The 18,404-nt window shown below is 46.8% G+C and overlaps 1 protein-coding gene across 2 annotated transcripts in view; it reads right to left on the bottom strand.

Annotated features, from left to right (window-relative positions):
* Positions 1–18,404, bottom strand: part of ADCY9 (adenylate cyclase 9) — a 508,932-nt gene that overhangs the window by 60,906 nt on the left and 429,622 nt on the right. For both annotated transcript variants that reach the window (XM_078663127.1, XM_078663126.1), the window contains exon 6: positions 31–133. In XM_078663127.1, the coding sequence (XP_078519253.1) occupies positions 31–133 (103 nt within the window). The remainder of the gene's footprint in view (positions 1–30; positions 134–18,404) is intronic.

Here is an 18,404-nt window from a genome sequence, read left to right on the forward strand (position 1 = left end):
ACCAGGTCATACATAGAAAATAAATGGTACCTCTTCTTGATAGCTGGCTCTATATGCTCTCTCCAAGTCCTGATCCAGGAAGTTCAGGCTGAATCTGTTGATTGGAGGCTTGAAGAAGTAATCATTCATCAGGCTGTAGACAAAGAAGTGTACAAAAGATTAGAGAGAACCAAGAAAGGAGGAAGCACTGTGCCCGGCTCTAGTTCTCCAACTGGAAATTCAGACCTCAAAAGCTTTCACCACCCCAGGCATCCACATATTCTTTAAAGATATACTATCTGCGTTGTCCCTGAGAGACAACTGACAGGCAGTCAGTTGACTCAGACAGCTTGAGGGAGATGTACCCTATTGTGAAGATAAAGGATGATCTGGAAATCTTGCTCTGAGATCCCTCTATTAAAACCCTGCAGGGACGACAATTTCCTTTCCGAAACGTAATTTATTGTCAGACTTCTGTCAACAGAAAACGAATGGGCAGGGTTCCTACATTCCACCTTTATTGCACCAGTAAAATCCTCCTCATTATGTACCTGATAAAATTTACCACATGACTAAATATCTACACTATAGAGTCAACTGACTTCCTTGGACTTGTTTCTCACCAGTAAGCAACCTGCTTTAAACAACTGTCTTTAAAGGGTGTCAATTTGATTTTTACTTTTCTCATAAAGGGTTGTTTGTGTTATGAGATGCTAATGCCATTTACTTAGCTCATGAATAATGGATGGTTAGGAAAAGGGCGCACAGGATGCATAGTGGTGGGATATGTGTGACAATGAGCCTACAGATATTCTGATGTTTGTGTGAGAAGCCTTAGGGTAGGACGAGAAGACAAACCTAGTTGGTGAAATGTGTAAGTGGTGGCAGGAGAAAACATATTGCAGTACAATGGTCGTCGGCACTGTGGTGAATCTATAGGCATGAGTGTGGAAAAAGGGACCTGGGAGGGGAAAGGAGTACAGGGGAGTTTGAAAAATAGAGGGTAAGGTTTTGTGTTAACCACAACATGTTCCCAGTGGGTTGGCACTGCACAGTAGGGTGAATATGGACAAGCAAACTTAGAATTCTAGAAAGGATCAATGCATGTGTTACGGTGTGGTATGTGAACATTACTCATGAGGCAAATGGAGTAGGCAAAAGGAACCACTGAGAACAAAATGCTGACAGCAGGATGGCCTTTGTAGGAGGAAGCTAGGATGAAGCGGCTATAACACTAGTAAAAGTAGGGAGGGTAAATGCTGCCAGTGTGTTGGTCTTTGGCGGTATGGTAGATGAGAGGGAAGCGCCGCAAGATGAGGGAAAGATGGGTGGGTGTATTTAGAAGCAGGCGATGTAAGTAACATGCATTTTGTGGCATATTTTGAGGATGAAGGGTAATTGCCAGGACGCTGTTGCTTGTGAAGAGGAGTGTTTAATCAGTCTTGATGGATACAAGCGTAGTGCATAGATGGAGATGGCCTAGTGCCTTGTTTTTTTCTTTATTCTCCAGTCTGATGGTATCTGGGCTGAGGGTGTACCGAGAGTCAATAGAGATTGCGAGCTCGTAAGGCAGATATACAGGGAGTTATGGCTTTGTAGACCTAGTTAAGGCTTTGCAGATGATGCAGCTGGTTTTGAAGACCACATAGGCTGGCAGGTGAGGATAGTAGTGTTCCATTATGGAAGGGGTAATGTGGTCATACTTCTACAGGCCTTGGATTATTCCTGCATGTGGAGTACCCTTAAATGGGGGCAGTCCGGAGGCTATGGAGGAGAGCAATGCCACTATCCAGATGAGAGAACTGGGACTTAAACATCAGCTTTCTGGGAAGAACAGTTTAACATTCTTTAGTAGACAGAGCTGGTACCAGGCAGTCTTTGTTTTCTTGGTGGTGTGCCCTTAAGGTGAGATCGGTGTTCATGGTGAATCCACAGTTTTGCATTTGTTGTCCTATTGTGATTGTGACTTAAAAGTACCATTCCCTTAACATCTATCAACTTATATTGGCATCGAACATGGCAAACTGTTTATTGACACTCCATGAGACTCCAATTACATCTACTAGGATGGCCAGTATAACCTCAGATATTTGCTGAGATGAAACATACGACCTCCGCAGTGAGAGAGAGAGAAAGAGAGAGAAAGAGAGAACACTATATATATATATATATATATATATATATATATATATATATATATATATATATATATATTTATATATTTCCATATGCAAAAAACCCACAATTTGGAAAGCCTCTCGTTGCGTGATTATGCTCTTTAATTGACATCATGCTGGATACAAACACGGCAGTTATCGTGAAATAAAATGTCAAGGTGCCTTTAACTGCCATACGCGTTTCAGGAATGCTGTCCTGTTCCAAATTGTGGGTTTTTTGCATATGGAAATATTTTGTGGCCTGCCTTGTTCACGGAAAGCCCCACCGCTACCCATGCGGGTCTACAGCGCCGATGGAAGTAAGTGGCGCTGTGTGAATTGCATGTGATGTTGACATCGTGAACAGAAGGCTGAATACTCTCATGGAAGGTTTTTGTGATCCTACGAGAGGTTTATAATATGAAGGAACACTTGGGAAGGCACCCACGAAGGGTTTAACTATGGAACTCTAAATACCATAATGCTCCAGAAACCACGCCCACTGTGGCAAGACTATTAAGCACTCAGCAAAAGGAGCATCACACTTTGCCTTCTGCAGTTCCTCTTGTGCCGAGCCAGTGAACAAAGGACAGCATTCCTGAAACGCGTATGGCAGTTAAAGGCACCTTGACATTTTATTTCACGATAACTGCCGTGTTTGTATCCAGCATGATGTCAATTAAAGAGCATAATCACGCAACGAGAGGCTTTCCAAATTGTGGGTTTTTTGCATATGGAAATATATATATATATATATATATATATATATGTAGAGAGAGAGAGAGCGAGAGCGAGAGCGAGAGCGCGAGAGAGAGAGAGAGAGAGAGAGAGAGAGAGAGCGAGAGCGCGAGAGAGAGAGAGCGAGAGAGAGAGAGAGAGAGCGAGAGCGAGAGCGAGAGAGAGAGCGAGAGAGAGAGCGAGAGCGAGAACAATTAGAACTAAGTGAACACAATGTATGTTCCAGTGAATGTTTGTTGGTTCTTCCCACTTGGGCTAATATTGCGATGCTCAAAACTGAGTGGTTAAGAATAGTAATGCTATGTTTATATTGTGACTGTTGTAGCGTGAATGCCCACTTGGACTTAAACAACAGACAGCGCTATGTACTGTGCCGTAATGAAATAATGTTGGAAAAAATGCATAGATATGTTAAGTAATCCACTGGGGTAATATACAATACTGCATGAACAGGGAATATGAGGCTTGAGCATTTAATAAGCCAAAGACCATTTATCATAAATCATTTGGGATTTGCAGATTTAACCAATGAACACTTCCGTAAAAACTACAAATCTATTTATGTTCATGACAATGTAGTTCTATAATCTGAAAAGGACAATGTATTCTCAAAATTACGGGTCTGTTGTTTGTGTCTATACACGTGTAGTTTGAAAGTGGTGCCGGATATATGCATGCTGGTAATACTGCCTCGCTATTGGTGAACAAAGCTGGGATCAGCCGAAACGCGTCAGATGGCGGCTTGACGAAATAAACAAGTTTAATCCCACATGGCGTCGCCTCCCTTTTTCAAGGATATTCGCAAAAAAAAAAAAAAAAAAAAAAAAAAAAAAAAATATATATATATATATATATATATATATATATATATATATAATTGTGTGTGTGTCTGCATATATGTGTATGTGTACCAACTTAAATGGCTAAAAGAGAATCAGAGTTTCCCTTTTAGGAAATGTGGAAGAGTGTGTGTGTATGTTCTATTAATAATACAAGCATATACCATCACATTTTTCCCAGTGTGTAAAAACAAACAGAGCAACAAGTTACACTGTCCTACATTGCACTTTTTCTTTTATATGTATTGTTAAACCTGCTCCATAGTGTCAAAGCACTGCAAAAGTAAACCACATTTTAGAGTGCATGTTTTTTAATTTCCTTACAATGCGCTTTGCATCTTAAAATTGATTCATGTTACAATTGCAGCATGAAGTAAGTTTTAAATATTAGCACCTTATCTTTAGGTACCAATTTGATTAAATACTGAAGAACTGAACTAAATCTTGGCTCAGCATGAGTTAGATACAAATTTGTGCATAGAGAATTGTGCAATATGTTTGTGCTTTTGTCTGCTTTTCTATTATGCTATTTTCTGGGTATTTCACAGTTTCTTTTAACGTTTTTTAACAGATTGTGCCTGGGCAAGTACTGAAGTGCCCACTGCGGCATTACTAATGTTAATCAATCGTACCTAGGATGTACCCTTGAGTGTCCTACATTAACCAAAACCTATACAGTCTTTGAGTTTGTCCGCTTGCACAGTACAATATATTTAGAATACACATAGAGTGGGATCTATATAAGACTTTGTTGTAAGAACTTTGAAGGGATTGCATATGTAGTACATTGCTGAACCAACTCTATATTAAGTATTGGGAGACCAGTGTGTTGGATACACACTGATTTGCACACCTTGACACGTTTTTAATTAGTTGTTTAATGGCCACATATATAACCTAGTGGTGGCTGCTTCTAGGTAGTTATAGTTAAGAGTGAGTTTCCATTAAAAGAGTGTTTTTGGTTTGCTAATAACTTTGACCCCATTTGAAAATCTTCACAAAACTTTAAAAAAAAAAGTTATGTCATCTCAACTCCTTCCTGGTAGATTTTGGGGTGATCCGTCAAAAGGGGCCGAGAGAAACGGGGGGTAGGGGGGTGTTCTCAAAACACAAAATCACCATGCAATTTCCATAGACTTCTTTAGCCAAGGCTACAGCAAAACCTGATGAACACAATTACACCAAATGTGGCAGGAAGCTAGATCTTGGTCCGCAGATTGTGCTTTTTGTGATTTGGTGTAAATCTGTTCAGTAGTTTTTGAGAAGTTAAGGGTAAACAATAGTTGTATATTTAGGCAGTTGGTGTTCAGATATGCTGTGATTGGCCAAGGGCACTAGTCAGTCCTGACTGGTTGGTTTCAACCTGAACAATATGTTGTGGCAGCCATTACCAGGGGTGGTCGGTGACCCTCAAATGTGGAGAGTCGTAGAGCGAGTGTCAAACACAGTGGCAGGCACTGTGATCAATCGCAATAACTATAGGCTCACATTCCAAAGCCCTCAATCATGCCTCATTAACAGATTTCATAAAGGGCTGTGACTAAGAATTCTGGAATTAAGGCTGAAGGCAATGCAAATTTCTCCCCGTGCCTGTCAATGGGCATAAAAGGTAAAAAATAAAATGAAAAACAAACATACCTTTTTCGTCTTGATTACAGTCAGCGAGAATCCTCCTCGAGCCTCAGCCTGCACCCCTCTCCAAATCCAGACACTGCTTTCATGCTGCAGATGAGCAGCACGTGAGCTGCGCCAGGACTGACTGGGCCAGGCTACCTCGACGCTGCAGCAGGCACAGGACAGCTAGGTGGAGAGGTTTACACTACGCACGTCAGGCTGGCAGTCGCAAGACAGCTGCCAGAGACATATGCAGTGTAAACTGGAGTGAGCACCACTCCCCTGCTGCCAGTCAGCAACAGACCCACCCCACCCCCGAACACAGCTAAGAGAAGATGGAATATGCTACTTACCAGTATGCATCTGTTCTTGGCATGTAGGGCTGCTGACATTTATATCTATGCATAGATCGCCGCCTAGTGTTGGGTCTGGATGATTGCACATTGTTGTCCTGGAAGAGTCTTCGAAGTATCACGAGATAGGTGGCTCCTCCCCTGGACTACAGTGCGCATGGGCATCCCCTTCATGCTCAGATTGGTTTTCGCCATTGTGGCAGAGATGGAGTATGATACAGTAAGTGATGACCATGCTTGAGAATAAAAGTGATTGCTACAGCTGCGACAGGCACCGGGGAGGAGGGTGGGCGATATAAATGTCAGCAGCCCTACATGCCAAGAACAGATGCATACTGGTAAGTAGCATATTCCGTTCGAGGCATGTGGGCTGCTGAATTTATATCTATGCATAGAATAAATAGTAGTACCCTCCTTAGCGGCGGTTGCCCGAGCCAGCTGCAGCAGTCTGAAAAAGAGTTTTTAGAACAGCTTGACCTACAGCAGCTTGCTGTTTTGAGCGTACATCCACACAGTAGTGTTTGGTGAATGTGTGGATGGTGGTCCATGTGGCTGCTCTACAAATGTCCTCTAGAGGAATGTTACCCAGGAAAGCCATGGATGCCCCTAACTTGCGTGTGGAATGCGCTCGTGGGGGGACTGTTAATGTGCGTTTAGCCTTTTGATAACAGATTTGTATGCCAGGGGTGTGGAATTTATTAAAATATGTACTTGTCCATGGGACAAGTAGCTTCATAAATCTACATGTCCTGTAACAAAATCCACTTGTCCCTTTTGTGCCATGTAGTGCGCCGTCAAATAATGGCAGCAATCTCTTTATAGAAGAGCTCTGATAATAGCCTCTCTGGTTATGTCAGGCTAATACTATAGAAGGATTTGAATTTTTCACCAGATCTTCTCTAATCTTTTCCCATACTGAGAAAGGTCGGCAATTTACCCCGGACAATGGCAGAAGTAAAGTTTCTTCCAGGGCTGGGAAAAATGTGTTTGGAGAAAACGTGAACTTGTAAACACTCAACAAATTTCCGCTAGGGCATATTCATATTTGCTCATGCTAAGATGCAAATCACAAATATTTTCTAGGACTACGGTTTCCTGTTCTACTTAAGGAAATTCATGTGAATACATGAAAAACGTAAATCTGCATTAAAACAAGAACATATATCATGGGTGCACTTTTGTGACTTTCACATTTGAACGCCTAATTAAATCTGAGTTAACCAAGACCTTTTGTTTTTATTAAAATGCTATCTCTTCCTATCTGTGAGCTGGCTTCATTGTGTGTCACAGCATTCTGCTCTTTTACAAAGTAGTTTTGTTCAGTGCCAGGAATTTCTATGGCAATGTGGCCTTTATGAGACCAAATACTAGCAGCCTAGTATGAACGCGCTGGCATACAGCACCACGCCTACCTGATAATCCCAAGGTAGAGAAAGGAGCATAGTGTAGGCCAAGTGAGTAACCAGAAAATTAAAATACCCCCCACGTTGATCCAAAGTTCTTATGACACCAAGCAAGCGAAAAAAGTCATTGGAATCCTCGCCAGAATAGCTCTCTTGTCTCTTCCATCTAAGCATCTATCCATTAATCCTATCACCCACTGATATCCAGCATTTCACCTTTACATTGGCACCCATTCATTCTTTTATCCATTATCCTTTCACCAATCGGTTCATCCATCTGTTCATCCATCAGTCCATCTGCTCATCCATATCCAAACCTACCTATCCATCTCCAAACCTATCCATTTCAACCATCCATCCATCCTTTTGCTCATCCATAGACCCTCCCTTTCACTCATCTATACGCCCTCCCTTTCACTCATCCTTTCACCCACCCTTCGACCCATCCATCAATCCATCCTTCCACTCATCCATCCATTTATCCTTTACATTCATCCATCCTTTCGCTCTCTAATCCTTACACCCTGTAACCCATCTACTCATTCACCCTTTCCTTCATTATAACATCCTTTGTCCATCCACCAACCCGTCACTCAACCATCCCGATCACTCAATCATCCATCCATCCATCTAGCCAGCTACACTTCCACTCACTCATCCTTTCGCCCACATATCCATTCATCTTTTCACATTAATTACGAATCTTTGTCTGCCGAGCTGCAGAAGGAAAAGGCCCATCAAGAGCTCCACCTCTACTGTAGCTACTAAAGCGGGGCGTTCAGGATGCCCCTGTTCAAACCTATCCTGCCATCTCCAAACCTATCGATCTAACTGTGATCCATCCCGCCTTCCTTTCACTCATCCATCCTTTTGCTCGTCCATCCTTTTGCTCATCCATCCTTTTGCTCATCCATCCTTTTGCTCATCCATCCTTTTGCTCATCCATCCTTTTGCTCATCCATCCTTTCACCCCACACATCCTCCTTTTCACTCCTATTCATCCACCCTTTCACTCCTATTCATCCACCCTTTCACTCATCCCTCCATTCATCCATCTATCCACCCCATCCATCCTCCTTTTCACTCATCTATCCACCTACCCTTTCACTTCCTCTATTTATGCTTTCGCTTGTCCATCCACCCTTTCACCTGTCCATCTTCCGTTTCGATCATATATCCATCCACCCTTGATCATATATCCATCCATCCTTTCACTAATCCCTCCATCCACCTTTACACTCAACTGTCGACCCGTCCATCCATCAACCCTTCCACCCAGCCACTCACCCACCCATCCATCCCCACCCACTGAGCCATCTATTCATCTTCTCTCTCGCCCATGAATCCACCCTTTTAATAAGCAGTCCATCCTTTCACTCATCAATCCACTTTCAACGTATCCATTCACTCACCCATCCCTTCATTCACCCTTGCACTTATCCTACCATTCTTTGACACATCCATCCTTACATCCATCCATCCACTCATTCATCCATGCATCTACACTTTCACTCCACTCATTCATCCATCTATCCATCCAGCTTTTCACTCATTCACCCATGCATCTATCCATTCACCCTTTCACTCATGAATTTATGCATCTATCATCCACTCTTGCACTTATTTATCCATGCATTTATACATCCACCCATTCACTTATTCATACATGCATCTATCCATCCACTCATTCATCCGTGCACCTATCCATCCACCCTTTCACTCATTCATTCATTTAGGCATCTAAACATCCACCCTTTCACTCCACTCATTCATCCAACTATACACCCAGCCTTTCACTCATTCATCCATGCATCTATCCATTCACCCATTAATTTATGCATCTATCATCCACTCTTGCACATATTCATCCATGCATCTGTACATCCACCATTTCACTTATTCCTACATGCATCTATCCATCCACCCTTTCACTTTTCATCCATGCATCTATTCATCCACCCTTTCACTCACTCTCCCACCCACCCTTTCAAGTACATTATGGTCCTTTGTCTGCGGACCTGCAGACTGAAGAGGCCCATCAAAAACTCTACAGCTGCTGTAGTTGCTACAGCGGTGTGTTCACAATGCCCCTGGTGCAGGCACAAAGTGAGACGAGAGGCCTAGTGCAAGGACAGAATTAGGGGTGGCCTTAGGCCTGCATGAAAGCCCAAGGGGAAACTAATAAGCTTTAATGTAAGCCCTCGATGACGTAAGATATAAGAGGCCAAGGGGAGTGGGTCAGGGATGTCAGAGAGGGCGGCGGAGGGTGGTGGGGTGGGGTTAGGCGGATGGTGGTGGGGTGGGGTTGGCAGGTTCAGGCACCGGGTGTAACATAAGGTGTACAGGAAACGCAAAGTACCAAGAAGGGGGTGCATGAGAAGGGAAATCAAAGTGAGTTGAAGATGAGCAGGGATATTGGAGCCCTATGAGGCACAGGAGTGGAGCCGAGAATACAAGGCAGGGAGGGGTCATACAGTTCAAGCAGAGCAAGGTGCCAAGAGGCAGAAAAAGCAGCCTCTTACATGCCATTGCTGCGAGTGTACTGGAGCTGCAGAAGCTCGTTGTGTGTCTCATGCGTAACGAAAATAAAAAGACCGGGGGGGGGGGGGGGGGGGCCTGGAAGCCAAACGAGCTTATCGAGCTGGCTCCAACTTTGAGCTCTGCTTTATCATTTTCTCGTTCTGCTCTGGGGAAATTAAAGTGCAGGCCCCAGCTTTTGCATTGACCCTTTCACAGCCAATAAACTGCTCAGAGCAATTTATTTACTGGCTGTGACCTACAGGGTTGAACAGCTGTGTATCGTATTACCATAAATCTGTCTACTTGTCCTTTGGACAAAATGCAAATTAAAACCTCTTGCCCTCCTAAGAAATCTAGATGTCTCGGGCGTCGGGAGATAGGAATTCCCCACCCCTGAATTTGTATGCACTTAACAATCCATCGGGCAATACCTGACTTTGAAATGGCGTTGCCCTTGTGTTGTGGAGAGAAGGCAACGAACAGTTGTTTAGTTTTCCTGAAGTCTTTAGTCCTGTCTATGTAATACAGGAGAGCCCTTTTAACATCTAGTGTGTGTAGTGCTCTGTCTGCCACTGAATCAGGTTTTGGGAAAAATACTGGTAGTTCAATAGTTTGGTTAATGTGGAACTGTGACACCACCTTGGGCATAAATTTAGGGTTGGTACGCAGCACGACCCTATTAGCATGAATTTGAATGAAAGGCTCTTGAATAGTGAGGGCTTGCAGCTCACTAACCCGTCTGAGCGACGTGATTGCCACCAGAAAAGCAACTTTCCATGTGAGAAATTGAATCTCACAAGAGTGAAGAGGTTCAAATGGTGGACCCATGAGCCTGGTGAGGACTATGTTGAGGTTCCAGACAGGCAAAGGCGGGTGTCTTGGAGGAATGACTCTTTTGAGTCCCTCCATAAAAGCTTTAATGGCCGGCACTTTGAAAAGGGAGAGGTGCTGTCTATTTTGAAGATAAGCGACCATTGCAGCTAAATGTATCCTGATGGAACTATACGCAAGATTGCATTTGTATAGGTGCAGCAAGTAACATATGATGTTTTGCGTGGAAGCATCCAGTGGATTAATGCCATTATTGGAACAATAGATGACAAAACGCTTCCATTTTGCTGCATAGCATGCCCTGGTGGTAGGTCTTCTAGCCTCTTTGATGAAGTCCATACAGTCAGGGGGCAGGTTTAGGTAGCCAAACTCTATGACCTCAGGAGCCAAATTGCAAGGCTTAACTGTTGCGGATATGGGTGCTGAATGTCTCCATGGCTCTGAGTGAGGAGCCTGGGTGTGAGTTTTAGTCGCTGGTGGGGCACCACTGAAAGTTCCAGGATCGTGGTGTACCAGGCCTGCCTTGCCCACGTTGGAGCAACTAGGATGAGTGTCATGGAGTGCTGCCTCAGTTTGCGAGCCACCAGCGGTATGAGTGGTGCCGGTGGAAAAGCGTACGCAAATCTGTTTGACCAGTTCATCCATATCGCATTGCCCTGAGACTGCGGGTGTGGGAACCAGGCGGCGAAGGTGCGGCATTTTGCGTTTTCTGGCGTGGCGAATAGGTCTATCTCTGGATGACCCCACTGCTGGAAATATGGTTGGAGCACCGAGGGATGTATCTCCCACTCGTGCATCTGATGGCTGTGCCTGCTGAGCAGGTCCGCCATTTGGTTGTCCCTGCCCGGGAGGTGTTCTGCCAGAAGGAACATGTTCCTCTGAATGGCCCACTTCCACATGCTCTGTGCCAGGTGTGATATTTGTGGGGAGTGTGTCCCCCCCTGCTTTTGAATGTAATACATTGCAGTCATGTTGTCCGTCCGGATAAGCACGACTTTGTTGCAGAGATGCAACTTGAATGCCTTTATCGCCATGAAGATTGCCATCAATTCTAGGAGGTTGATGTGCAACCGTTTCTGCTGTGTGGTCCACAGTCCCTGCACAGTATAATGGAGGACATGAGCTCCCCAGCCGTGGAGAGATGCGTCCGCTGTTAGCACCACCTGTGGTAGAGGCTCTTGGAACGGTCGTCCTTTGCAAAGGTTTTGTGTGTTCCACCAATGCAGAGAGTTGTATGCACGACCGGTCACCAACACTAGGTCCTTCAGCAGTCCGTGAGCCTGGTTCCACTGGCGTGCTAAGCATTCCTGAAGCGGACGCATGTGTAGCCTCGCGTGAGGGACTATAAAGATGCAGGAGGCCATCATGCCCATCAGTTGCATGAACACTTGCGCTGGGAGTGAGTGTTGTGGCCTGAATTTCCGAATCAGTGCCTGCATGCTGTTGACTCTCGCTGAGTTTGGTTGCGCTGTGGCAGTGAGAGTGTTTATTTCCGTGCCCAAGTACTGCTGTACAGGGGCGGGCTGAAGATGGGACTTTGTGTAATTGAGTGAAAATCCTAGACCGTGTAGGAGGTGAATTGTGCGGGACATGTGGCTGGCGCACTGCTGGGCCGATTTTGCTTGGACCAGCCAGTCGTCTAGATACGGATAGACATGGATGTGTTGTCTCCGAAGATGCGCGGCCACTGTCGCCAAGCATTTGGTAAACACCCTGGGGGCAGTAGTGACCCCGAAAGGCAGGACCTTGAACTGGTAATGCTGGTTGTTGATGGTGAACCTGAGATACTTCCTGTGACTGGGGTGCATAGGAATGTGGAAGTAGGCATCCTTCAGATCTAGGGTTGCTAGAAAATCTCCCTGACTGAGCAGTGGCAGAACTTGCTGTAAAGTGATCATGTGAAAGTGTTCTGACAGGATGTATTGGTTTAAGGGTCTGAGGTCCAGAATGGGCCGCAGAGACCCGTCTTTTTTGGGGATTAGGAAGTACAGTGAATACACCCCTGTACCTTGCTGGTCTAAAGGCACGAGTTCTATGGCCCCTTTTTGCAGCATGGAGATGACTTCTTGCTGCAATAAGTGCATGTGCTCTGCGGACATAGGACGGTGCCTTGGGGGTATGTTGGGTGGAGTGGACGTTAACTCTAGACAATAGCCGTGACGTATAAGTTGTCTCACCCACCTGTCTGTGGTAATGCTTTCCCAGACTGGCAGGAACTGCTGAAGTCTCCCCTCGACTGGTGTGGTAGGGTCGGGGGGCAGTGACAAGACGTCACTGTTTGTTAGCGGCGGAGGATCTGGTACTATTATTTCCACGTCCTCTGGTGCTGTTCCCACGGTTTCCACCCCTATTGTTCTTGTTGTAGGTGGATTGTGTGGCTCCTTTGGTGTATTGAGCTTGATGCGATGCCTGGCCTCTAGAAGGCTCCCCTGTTACCGGAGAGACGAAAGGAACTGCCTCTGAATTGTTGAGACTGCAGAGCACCCATGGATTTTGCAGTGTCAGTGTCCTTTTTAATCTTTTCCAGAGTGGTGTCTACCTCAGGACCAAACAGGAAGTTAGGGTTAACTGGCTGATTAAGTAGAGTGGTTTGGATTTCTGACTTGAAACCAGAGATGCGGAGCCAGGCATGCCGCCTAAGCATTACGCTAGTGTTTATGGCCCTAGCTGCAGTATCAGCTGCATCCAACGCACACTTAATGGACGGGTTGGAGATTAACTTCCCTTCCTGTATAAGCATTTCTGCTCCCTCCTTATAAGCATCTGGCAGGTGTTGCAGTAGCTGCTCTAACGTGTCATAATGGGCCCTGTCATATCTTGCTAACAGGGCTTGTGTGTTGGAGATCCTCCAAATATTAGCAGCCTGAGCCGCTACACGTTTCCCAGAAGCCTCAAAGATCTTGACTCTTTGTCCGGAGGAGGAGCATCACCAGTTGTTTGAGAGTTCGCTCTTTTGCGAGCATTAGCCACCACTAAGGAGTCCAACGGGAGTTGGCCCTTGATATACGTAGGGTCCACAGGCGCAGGCCGGTACTTCCTTTCAATTCTGGGGTTTACCACCCTCGCTTTAGTGGGCTCTTTGAAAATGTCGTTGGCATGTTTGAGCACACCCTTGAGCATAGGCAGAGTCTTTACAGATCTTTCTGACATGGAGAACGTATCAAAAAGAAAGTCTTCCTCCACAGGGTCAGCGTGCATGTCGACATCGTGGTTAAGGGCTGCCCTTTCAATGAGTGCGTTAAACACAGCAGTGTCTTCAGTAGGCGAAGTTTTGACTGCATATGACTGAGTGTCAGGGGTAGTGTGTGGTTCATCAGGGTCAACAGTGTCAGCCCATGGCTGGGACTCATCCTGATCCGCGTCAATGGGATAGTTAAACTGCTCCTCATTGTCCCCTTCCTCCACATCCTCAGTGACTGGTGTGGGTGAGTAGGTATAGTCTTGCCCATAGGGGTGTATGGGTTCGAAAAGGATAGGAGATGTAGTAGAGTCTCTCTTTTTCTTTAGAGGTATTTTGTAAGGTTCCATAGGTGTTTCAGGCCTGATTTTCCTTTTGTAAACGGTGAGCCTGCCTGATTCGGAGTCGATGTATAATTTCGACTGATCGTCGTAGGTCGGTGGCTGGAACTGAACGTCTTCGGTTCGAGGCTGGGCGGTTGCAGCTACTGATGTTGATGAGTCTGTAGCTTTGTGGAGTTGGACAGCCTTAGGCCTTGCCGTTGGGGGCAGGCCGTATTTGATCGGCGCTGAAGGCACCGGTGACGGACCGACTTGCTTTGAAGATTTCGACTTTGATCCGACCGACTCAGACTGGTCAGTGTGCTTGTGGCTTTTTGTCGACTCGATCCGATGCTGCGCAGTAGGGACGCTTGCGGTCTTCGAGGAGGTTTGTTCCTTTGTGCCGAGGGTGGTTTTCGGCTCGAAGGCCTTGACCAGTTGCGGCTTCTGGATCTTCGGCTCGACGGCCTTTTGGGCCTTGAGTCCTTCGAGGCGCCATCTTTGGAGCCGGGCTTCGACGTCGACGTGAGCGTGACGTGTTTAACAGTAGACACAGGCTTTGTCGCTCCGATCTTCGGGTCGACGCCCCCTGTCGACCCCGAGGGGTCGAGCACACGTTTTGACTTGGGAGGCTCCGAAGTCTTCGAGCCGATGTTGGTTGTGAACACTTTCGGTTTCGTTTTTGTGTCTTTATGTTTCGGTTTCGACTGCTTCACTGATTGTGGCCGCTCGACCGATGGCTCTTTGGAAATGTTCTTAGTCGGGCCACGAAGCGGGACTAGAGAACTTGTATGAAGATCTTGGCTAAGGCCTTCCGGCGATGCCTCGACCTGAGCCGTGGAAGAGTCTGTATGAGGCCCCGCTACTGCGGCTGGGCCTAGCTCCTCGCTTGAGTCGTCGTTGACGGCTCCAGAGGTGGTACGTCGTCTCCTATCTCGACGATGTCTTCATCATGGACGTAGAGTTCTTCCTCGTCCTCATGGTATGGTGAGTCTTGCTCCGATGTGGGATCCGAGTGCTGAGCAGGATCCTCTTCGTGTACACCCTCCTCGCCGTCACCCCCGAAGATATTTTCTGGGTCGGGTGCCGAGTCCCGCGCCGACTGTCGTGCAGCGCGTCGAAGACGAAGAGTCTTCTTTGATCTGAACTTCGAACAGGCCATGCAGCTGGCCTCGTCGTGGTCCGGCGAGAGACATTTATTGCACACCGGGTGCACGTCGATGTGAGGGTATTTCGAGTTGCAAACGGGGCAGCGCTTGAACGGACTTCGTTCCATCGTCGATCGTCGATGGGGCCTCTGGCGTGGAAACGAAATCTCGTCGACGACTTGTTGGAAACAAGCGTAAGGCACCGAACGAAAGACAATACCGACGCCCCGAAGGCCTTTTGGCCTTGATTAAGAGTTTATGTATATATTCCTAACTTAAGGTAAGAAAGTACATCCGAACCCGATGGCGGAAAAAAACAATCTGAGCATGGAGGGGATGCCCATGCGCACTGTAGTCCAGGGGAGGAGCCACCTATCTCGTGATACTTCGAAGACTCTTCCAGGACAACAATGTGCAATCATCCGGACCCAACACTAGGCGGCGATCTATGCATAGATATAAATTCAGCAGCCCACATGCCTCGAACATAAATAAAGTGGTAATTGGGACCCAGCCTTTGCTGGCTGGCCACAACATGGACAACATGCGCAGCAGTCGTTACAGTACTCTGGGACATGGTCCCCATTGAAGTGCATTGTAGTGAATGGCAGGTTTTGAAGGTCACAAAAAAGAGAATGTATAAAGGTTGACAACAGATTTTATTTGCAATATAAATCATTTGCTTGTGGTACCATACTCGTTTTAGGAATTGTGCTGTGTTCTAAGGTGATTTTACCCAGTGAAAAATGCTGACCTTCTGCTGGGATTTCTTGAATCATGTTTGAGAGAAAACTGTTTTCGCATGATTTTCTCAGAGGTAATGGAAGTTGCTCCAGAAGCTAAAATGAGAGCATATTTTCTATAAATTCACACTATCTTGCTCAGCCATGTGAGAATAAAGTCTGACATTCTATGGTAGGACTGGAGGCTTCGGATTATGCTTCTCTTTCTGTATCTACTGAAATACAGCAGCCAATGAAACAATATACAGAAAAATACATTTCCCATGAGCCGTTTAGCTCATCTTCCTTCTTGCTTTACCAATCATAACCCCCCAGTCCAAACACTGTCATGGATCCATAGTCCTTACTCTTTCGTTCCTGCGGACACAGCATTATAAGCATAAGTGTTTCCCTTCTAACGTTTATCTTTGTTCTATGATTGGTGGGCCTATTGGGTGGTCCCTTACTTCTCGCCACATCGGAGTTGTCATTTACGGCATTCTGCACTCAAGGCTTTAGCTGGGATCGTGATACTACTCTTTACTTCAGTCGGCGTGAAACGGGAGTGGAGATCCGGAAGCAGCACGCCTCTCGACTTCAGAAGAGAGAGTCTTCTGAAGTGCGTGTTGTGGACACACAAGTTTTTTCCTTTGCGCACTCTGCTTTCTTTCCCCCTGCGCTGCCGACACAACTAAAGTGTGCCACTGTTCCCCCTATGCCTGACGGCCGCAAAAACAAACAAGGGCTCAGCACGAAGGGTTAGGTGCCTCCCCCACTCTGATTTAGCCAGCCCTGATTGTGTTATTGCCTTTTGCACCTATTGGGGCTGCCTCCCCATCCACGTCCATGAAAGATTTCCTCTGGGGCTATTTTTCGGTGCTCTGCATCATTATGGCACACTACTATCAGAAGGAGGATTTTCTTTTTGGGAGTTCCCTACAAGCAACGCATGGAAGAGAGACTTGTTGAGGCACTGGAAGGGATGAAAGACGTAGCCGAGTGGATGAAGGACAGCCGCCTGAAACTGAACTCGGACAAGACGGAAGTCCTCATCCTGGGATCTTCGCCCTCCGCCTGGGACGACTCCTGGTGGCCCCCAGCCCTGGGCACCGCACCCAAGCCAACCGACCACGCACGCAACCTGGGCTTCATCCTGGACCCCTCCCTCTCGATGACCAGACAAGTCAACGCCGTCTCCTCATCGTGCTTCAACACCCTGCGTATGCTTCGCAAGATCTTCCGCTGGATCCCGACCGAGACCAGGAAGACTGTAACCCAGGCACTCGTCACCAGCCGACTGGACTACGGAAACGCCCTCTACGCCGGAACCACAGCCAAGCTACAGAAAAGACTCCAGCGCATCCAGAACGCCTCCGCCAGACTCATCCTGGATGTCCCCCGACGCAGCCACATCTCCAGCCACCTGAGGAACCTGCACTGGCTCCCCGTCGACAAGAAGATCACGTTCCGGCTCCTCACCCACGCACACAAGTCTCTCCACGACCTGGGCCCCAAGTACCTCAACGACCGCCTGACCTTCTACACGCCCACCCGCCAGCTACGGTCCACCAGCCTCGCCCTCGCAGCCGTACCACGCATCCGAAGAGCCACCGCCGGAGGAAGATCCTTCTCTTACCTGGCTGCCAAGACTTGGAACTCCCTCCAGTCCCCATCCACCTTCGGCTGACCCAGGACCATCTCGCCTTCAGGAAACAACTCAAGACCTGGCTGTTCGAGCAGTAGCATACCCCTCCCCCCAAGCGCCTTGAGACCCTCCCGGGTGAGTAGTGCGCTATACAAATGGCATGATTGATTGATTGATTGATGTCAATGTGCAGGACTCTGTTAAGACCCTGCTTAGGACCCTCTACTCAACCTCCACTCAATTCTGACAGCAGGGAATATGGCACTGGCACAAGCACAGGGAATTCACTCCCCAGAGGTAAAATCAGCTGAGCTAACAGCCCTACTGGACCATGGATCCGGCGTGTCTGCTGCGATGGGACCTTCAGGGCTTTTTACAGGGGGCCGACCAAGCTTTGGAGGTTTCGGTTTCCCAGAACTCAGATACACACCACTTCCAAGTGGGACTGAGATACTCATCCAAAAGCAAGCAAGGTACCATAATATCAGTGAGTCCTGTACTGCGCCCCAGAGAAGAAATCAGCAGTTCAATCCAGATGAGATATTACATCCACATTTGACAAAATGGGTTCCCTGAGGTGGCGGATTTTGGGCAGGCTCCTTAGAGCAAGGGGTTCGAAAGGGAAGGGCACAATACCTTGCGTTCCAAGTGACCTTACACCCCAAAGGGTTCATGAGTACTATTTTTCTGGTGGAGAAGATGGTGGGGTTTTAATCTGGTACTCAATGTGCGTCAGTTCAATTCTTGGATAGTCTATTCACATTTCAAGATGGAGGCCATCCATCTCCTGCGCCATCTTCTGCAGGAAGGGGATTGGATGGTGCGTCTCCATTTAAAAGACGCATATTTGACGATCTCGATTTTTCCCCCTCATTGGAGATTTCTTCCGTATTTATTGGCGCGACCAGTGGTACGAGTTTACCGCTCTTCCCGTTGGTCTCTCCTTAGCCCCTTGGTG

Source organism: Lissotriton helveticus, chromosome 10 (assembly GCF_964261635.1).
Source record: "Lissotriton helveticus chromosome 10, aLisHel1.1, whole genome shotgun sequence".
In the NCBI taxonomy this organism is placed as follows: domain Eukaryota; kingdom Metazoa; phylum Chordata; class Amphibia; order Caudata; family Salamandridae; genus Lissotriton; species Lissotriton helveticus.